The sequence below is a fragment of the Mchenga conophoros genome, linkage group LG16 (assembly GCF_057382185.1).
Source record: "Mchenga conophoros isolate Kocher_MC1m ecotype Shallow Benthic linkage group LG16, M_conophoros_male_GT1.1, whole genome shotgun sequence".
Lineage (NCBI taxonomy): Eukaryota > Metazoa > Chordata > Actinopteri > Cichliformes > Cichlidae > Mchenga > Mchenga conophoros.
This window is the reverse complement of record NC_140541.1, coordinates 36034789-36042117: the sequence shown is the minus strand read 5'-3', so window position 1 is coordinate 36042117 and position 7329 is coordinate 36034789. Positions and strand designations below refer to the sequence as shown.

Sequence of the window (7329 nt, the reverse complement as noted above, 5' to 3'; positions counted from 1 at the left end):
GGATCTAAGCTCAGTGCGTAAAAACGCGCAATAAACCCGAGGCCAAACAGAAAAGGCGCCCCTCTCGTTACACCTCGTTACATTCTGCGGTGACAAAGAGCTCTCATGTGTTTCTGACAGCGACGTTTGTTGTCAGCTGAGCTTTTAAAGGTAAAACAGTCTCATTCAGAGGTTGCCGGGTTTGCGCGGCCTGCTGCGCCACAATGCTCTAAACAAGTCCTCCAGTCACTGCTAAACACTGAGTGTCGTTCTCAATATTAGCGGACCTACTTCAGGGGAAGTTTATAATTAGACACGTGTTTTCTCCGCTTTTTGTCAGTTGGAGATCCACTGATCCCTCTGTAATTTGTTTTACAGCAATGATGGCCGTACAAAGAGGGGTAAGGAGTTCTTGAGAGCTCTCTTTCAGCCTTTAGAATTGGTCAGGGCGACCCGCCGGGAAGTATGAAGGCCGTGAAGTATTTAATCCAGGAGATGTGCCCATGAAGCTACCACACAACAGATTTGAGCAGGCAGGCAGGTAGTTATCAGACGTCTGTTTTCCTCTGTAGGGACTTTGTCCATCACCCCTGCACAGTTTATTTTCCCTGACAGGAAAATATCGTTTTAAGTATGGAGGACCTACTCTTTGACTTCGACCAGGATGGCACGGCAGACTTTGCATTATGGGGGCAGATGGACCAGAACTTCCCGTTTCAGAGCCAACTGGACACCTTCCTGCTGGACTGCACAGCAGCCACTGGCCAGCTCTCACCCTGGTCCTCGTTCGGCTGTCAGTCCGTGTTCCCGGACGCACAGCTGACCTTCACCGATCTCGACCTTCAGTCTCCAGGCCCTGGCGTCTGTCCTGGGGGAGAGAGCTCCCCCACCGAAGAGTCTCTGGATGTGACCAAGCTCAGTGCGCGGACGTTAGCACCTCATCAGCCATACAAGGTGCAGCGGCATGCCGCCAACATCCGGGAGAGGAAGAGGATGCTCAGCATCAATTCTGCCTTCGAGGAGCTTCGCTGCCACGTGCCGACGTTTCCCTACGAAAAGCGGCTGTCGAAGATTGACACCCTGAGACTGGCCATAGCTTACATCGCCCTGCTGAGAGAGATCCTGATGTCCGGCTGCGACCCCAAATCCTATGTGGACGAGTGCATGAAGAGCGGCTACAAGAATCAAACCAACGCCATCTGGAACACAAGCGGTGGGCTGAGTGCTCCTTAAGCTCACGATGGTGTCATTTATAACGATTCAGATCCAGCCAGCAGAGAAGCTACTACTAATACTACTACTACTACTACTAATAATAATAATAATAATAATTGTAATAATAATATGTAATATTTCCACATGGTAAATCTAACCAGGGTCAGTTTGGTTTATAAATGACAACCTGTCCAAGTAAAAGTAAATCAAAGTTAGATCGAGTTATACATTTTATTATGATGATTTTATATTTAGACATAATGCTAAATGATGTTTACATACAACGACACCACATAGAGAAAGCCCCCCTACCTCACAAACTCATCGTTTTTGGTTTGAGATATATTTCGATTTAATCAAATTTCCCACGTTGGAACTGGATGAAATTTACTTAAATCCTACAGAGTCCTAATACAGTATTTATTATTATTATTATTATCATTATTTAATTTATAATTCAAACAAAAAATAACTAATTAAAACAGAGGAAAATGGCATGTATCATTAGGAAGCTGTTCATTAATCGTTCATCATATAACTGATATGCTAAACGGTGACAAAAGCCTGTTTTTTAAAACATTTATTTTACATTCAATTCACTTTTACATGAAAGAAACAGACCTGGTTCAATTCAAGTCAGTTTTACTATATTTATTTATAGCACAAAATCACAGCAACAGTCGCCTCAAGGAGCTTATAAAAACATCAGAACTTCTTTATAAAGATTGAGTTCATTTTTCCCCCCTTATTAGAATATATTGTAATATGGCCTCTTTTATACAATGCACAGTGAAAAGATCCCCTTTCAGTTTTTCACTGGGCTCTTAATGTAGTAGTTTTCTAATAGTCGTTCACAGTAATCCCATAAAGGAAATGTCATTATAAGCAACTTTCTGTGTGTTTAGCACAGACCTTTATCCCCAGGTGTGTTTCCTTGGGGCATTTGCTCTTAAATGAGCCTCATGTAATCTTAACTCAAGTAGTTGTATTCCTTTGCCCCCCTTTCACTTAATTCTGTGACGATCGTCTCTGAAGCCTCTTTTGTGGGGGTTAGGCCAGACCAGGACTTGTTAAACAGTCATTAAAATGTAACAAAACTTATGTGTTTGTCCTGCTTTTGTCTCTTTCTGCCCTTCCCAGACCTGACAGCCCGCCTCTCTTGGATAAAGTGGGATTAACGGAGGAACACGGGGCACCCTGAGCGTACAGGCTTCAGCGAGGAGGTGGTTCAGACTTTTTTTCCTCCTTCTCCTCTCACTGCATGTCAAGAACAGACAGCCAGCCAGCAGGAGAGAGTGTGCCGACAGACATCTGCAGACTTCTCACCAGGTCACACACCTCAGGCTTTCTTAGTCTTATCCACTACTTTGTTCTTGGAAGCTTTTAAAATTCTAATTTGTTATTGACTGGTAATTGAGAGCCATTGTTTTTGGGGCAAAGACGAGAAAGAGGGTCGTCATTGTTGCCACAGAGAGGCACACTGGCACGAGACTGAATGGACTTGTAAAGGACTCATACTTCTGCACACGGTGCTGAAGTGTTTTCTGGACTCTGGCTCATTAGGCTGCGAGCTGATGTGTTAAAAAGAGCCTTGATCATGTAAATGAGACGATGGGCGTGAGAAGCAGATCGGTGCGGCGTGCTGTAGCGTGTCAGGTGCTGTTTCCAAACATGGCAATAAGGCCGGTTGTCATCTGTCATCTGTTGTGTTTATTTATTTGTAATTATTTCTTATTTATGACAAAAACACTCGTGGAAAATATCATCATGTAATTGTTTGCAGCTTGGAGAATGCAGTGATTTTCAGGCTTTCTGTGCATTTTAAGTTACTCCATCCCGTGTAAATGTGTATTCTTTCTTTCCAGACAAGTGCAGCCCCATCAGTGGAGCAATTTTGTGTAGATGTGACACTGATCTCTACTTAAAGGCAACACATTACCTACATTTTCCACTGCGGCCTTCATGCACAGTTCAAGCCTGAACATTAAAACCTTTCAAAGACAACGAGAATAACATCGCTGATGTCATTACAGGGTAATGGTCTGCTGGGAAACCCCGGGTCCTGACAGTCATTTTGACACACACTGCAACACAAGTGCAAACTGAGCAGGGCCAGACAAGCAGCCTTGAAACTGACATGCTGGTTGGGTGTTAACCCCAATCAAATTTGTAATTCTTACTTCACTGTCCAACAGATGAGCTTTGCTTTGGTCCAGCACACAGCCAACCCTTTCTGTCTTACAGTGCAGCATTATGGCCCCATTATCAGGCTGTAGCACACCATGTAATGATGGTGCTCGGCTTTCCTCTCAGCAGTCCGCAGATGCCGCTCCAGGTGTAGTTAGATGTGTAAAACAGGCGAAGGGAGTCAACAACACACCCATTTTTCTTTTGCTCAGGCAATTCTAGTGCCAGTAATGGAGCCCATAGGAAACCATTACAAAGCAGCCCGGTTATGACAGCTTATGGATGATGTGTAGCTGAATTTCTGTTGTGGGAATTTTGGTCACAGTCAATTAAAATGAAGTCCCCAGTTGTTCTGTTAGACCGGTGAGATTCAAACCTTCACGTGGAAACGTCATTCACGGCACTTCTCTGTGCATGGAACGAGATGTGTGGAGCATAAATAATGCCGCGTCAGAGAAACCGTCCTGCTCGATAGCTTATTCTGTTAGGGAAGTGTTCCAGTGTTACACGAGTCATGTGAGTCGCATTTGTGTGCGGTGCACCTGCTGGACAATGCAAATGCACCCAAAAGCCTTGAATATTTGCCTGTGAAGAACAAGATTCGATAAAACAGAGAAGAAGAGTATAAATGAGCCCGTGACCTTTTGTAGTCGTACTGATAAGTCACCTTTGTTACCACTCTGCTGTTCGGTGACCCCTGGGTCCCTCTAGTGGTATTAGTTAACTAATTCTTTCCCCTTTTTGGTGTCCTGTGTGTGTTTTACTTTATTTTTTCACATTTTGTCTTCAGTGACATCATCTCCAAGGTTCCACTGTAACCTAAATATTGAGATAAAAAGGACTAAAAGCACTAAAAAGTTATACAGTGCATATTAAAAACAGATGAAATGTGTGCCAAATTAAATCAGATGAATACAAACAATCTTCCATATAAATTAAACAAGCATAAGTGGGATAATATTATCTGTAGAAATATCATTAAATAATGATAATTATGTCTCTTTAAGAGCTTAAAAATCTTTATAAAATAAACTAAACACTGTGTGACAGCCACAATGAAGAATCTGAGCTTGTTTTGTTAAAATGTGAAATTCTCACTTTGTGTCGTTATTTATGAACTTTCTTCAAAATACATAAGGATCTGGCTTATCCCCATTAAGTGACGCCGTGCTGCATTTTCAAATGATTGCACTTGGAGATCATCAAAAACAGCTCAGAATACCATTCGGATGAGATATGATTCAGCCAAGCGGAAAATTTTAGTGGCCAGAATGAGTAACATTCTTCCACTCTGTGGGCTGGATCGGACGTCTTCTCTTTTTTGCACTGAGGTAGTTTATTGATTTAACATCCGGCAGTCTTACACTGACAAACACTGTGAGGCCATTCTGCCATCAGCCGGCAGGTGTGTTTATCATGTTAGTGTAACTGTGGAGTCTGGGTTGTGCGCTTGTAAATACAATCAGTACATCACATCCTGCTGGAATAATGCAGGTGTTTGTGTGAAAGACGCTCTGCAACAGCTCTGTCCAAAGGTCACAAATCAGGGAGAACAGAAAAGACGGACACGTTCTGAAAGTGGCCTTTTTGTTTGACATCCATCCGTTTTCTTACTTGTTTATCCAATTCAGGATTGTTTGACATACAGTCAATCGTACTTTACATGTAGCTAAAAACGTTGATCAAAATTTATACAAAAAAACAACAACATAAAAGAAATTCTTTCCTGCAACAACAGCTTGGACGTCTCATTTTGAAAGAAGTGGAAAGAGGGGGGAAAGTAAGCTATAGCATGCACTGAGTCAGGCTTGGGGATGACTTTATACATCACATAAAGACATAAATGTCAAGCTTCTGTCTTGAAATGTTTAGATTTTTATTTGCTTTAGGAGCATTCCTTTTTCCCTGTCCTTTTTTATTTCTTTTTGTATTAATTACTGTTTAATATTAGAGGGAATGCTCCAACAATCACACACGGGGAGTGAAAAGATGGAAGTGGAGAAAAAGCGCTCAGTGCATGATGGGAAGTTCCCTCGCAGTTGGAGCCTATTGCAGCCTAACTAATGGGTGGTTCAGGGTCACCTGGTCCAAGGCTTATACACAAAACTGGTGAGCAGCCCACATGTTACTCCTACAGAAGCTCCTCGGTCATGAAAAAACAATCCCACGAAGCTCCTGCGGCACAGTTTTCTGTGCTGATGTTAATGTCAGAGGTTTGGATCTGTGCAGTTATTGAGTCAGCAGGAGACTTTTAAGCATCATGTGGCTCAGCACTTGATGACTCTGTAACAATATGTGCTCTGCCACTTTGTGGCTGAGGTTTTGTGGTCCTTAAACCCTTTGACTTTGCAATAGTATGACTTACAGTTGATCTATCTAGAAGGGAAGAAATTTCATAAAGTGACTTATTGTAATGGTGGCATGCTATTATGGTGCCACACTCCAATTCAGCGAGCTGCTTAAAACAACCCCTTCTTTCACTAATGCTTGTAAAGGCGCGCTGCCTAGCCAGGTGCTTGACTTTATGCACATGTGGCAATGGGACTGAAAATCACCAGAATTCAAAGACTAAGAGTTGTAACATAATACTTTTGTCTATAAGAGTTATCACTCAGGAACCTTTGAAGCCTAATCTTAAAAGTAGAGAGGGCGCCTGTCTCCTAAATCCAAACTGGGAGCTGGGTCCACAGGAGAGCCTCTGCCTCCCATCCTACTTTCAGAAACAAGGAACCACTAATAAGCCTGCAGGCTCTACTGGGATAACATGTTACTACGAGGTCTTCAAGTTATGATGTGAGGAGAAAGATTTTAGTAGGGCACTCTTTCTAGCTCCTGACAGTACTTTATCTGACGTGTTTTGTATTAACTCAGGATTTCAGGAAGCTTTTAAAACAGCCTCATAATAATCATCCAGCCTAGGAGTAATTCTTTCTGCATCACTCTGACATGGGATGTTTGTAATTTTAGATATTGCTCAGATGAAAGAAAGCAGTTGCTCAAAGACATATCCTGGTCAGCTGTTCCCATTTTACTAATGAAACTCTAGCAGAAAAAGAAGGTAGAATAGACGTAATACGGTGTAAAAATAACCACACGTGTTACTTAGATGAGGAACCATAGGCTGTATGTAAGAGATGGACAGCGGGGGGACTCTTGTAGTGGTAAGAGGTCTTTGGGAAAATAACCCTCGGGTCTCTTGTTTCATGGCCTCAGGAGACGTTTTCGTGATATGCTTACGATCTCAATCGCTAGTTTCAAGTTTAAGTAAACATAACATGATGTTCAATTCATGCTATGAGTATCCAGTAGGATAAAGCAGGGTATGTTTCAGAGCACGCCTACTTTGTGACTTACAGTCCCTACAATATGAGCACCAACCGTAATAACGTACGTTTTCTGTGAGCTAAGATAGAGAAAGTAAAACAAAAGCGTTCAGTTTGATGTAAATAAATAAATATGACATCTAAGAACATCTGGGTTATTCTGCTAATTTAAAACCCGCTAATGTAATCCCACCCTACTACTCCACCATCAACAACTTCTATAAGCCAAACATCCGTCTGTCTCTAAATGCTGATGCCTCGGAAGCACCAGCACCGTGAGGGTCCAGTGTGTTGGCACTTTAATAGCTGTGAAACTTTGGCTAAATACCTCACCTGCTTTCCTCATTACAGCTCCTCTTCACAGTCCTGCCCTTCATGCTTCAGCGCTTTCATCCTCAGAGTGCGTGAAGGAAAATGTGGTGTCATCTTTACAATGTGTCCCAGGGGCCCGAATTCAAGGGCCCTGAACGGGGAGGGGGGGCACACTAGTCCATCTAACAGCCGATCATTACATTTCACACAGCCAGTGAACTATTCCACTTTTGACAATCACTTTTTAATCACTCAAGCATCCCTCTGGCTGATGCAGAAGGACCCTGAGGGCAGGCCTGCTTGCCCCTGCTGT

General features: G+C 42.7%; 1 protein-coding gene across 1 annotated transcript; it reads left to right on the top strand.

Moving 5' to 3' along the window:
- Window positions 1-525: 525 nt before the first annotated feature.
- Window positions 526-2700, top strand: LOC146557240 (pancreas transcription factor 1 subunit alpha). The gene is made up of 2 exons (XM_085250581.1): window positions 526-1192; window positions 2335-2700. The coding sequence occupies exons 1-2, from the start codon at window positions 613-615 to the stop codon at window positions 2370-2372; spliced, it is 618 nt and encodes a 205-aa protein (XP_085106707.1). The 5' UTR covers window positions 526-612; the 3' UTR covers window positions 2373-2700.
- Window positions 2701-7329: the final 4629 nt, after the last annotated feature.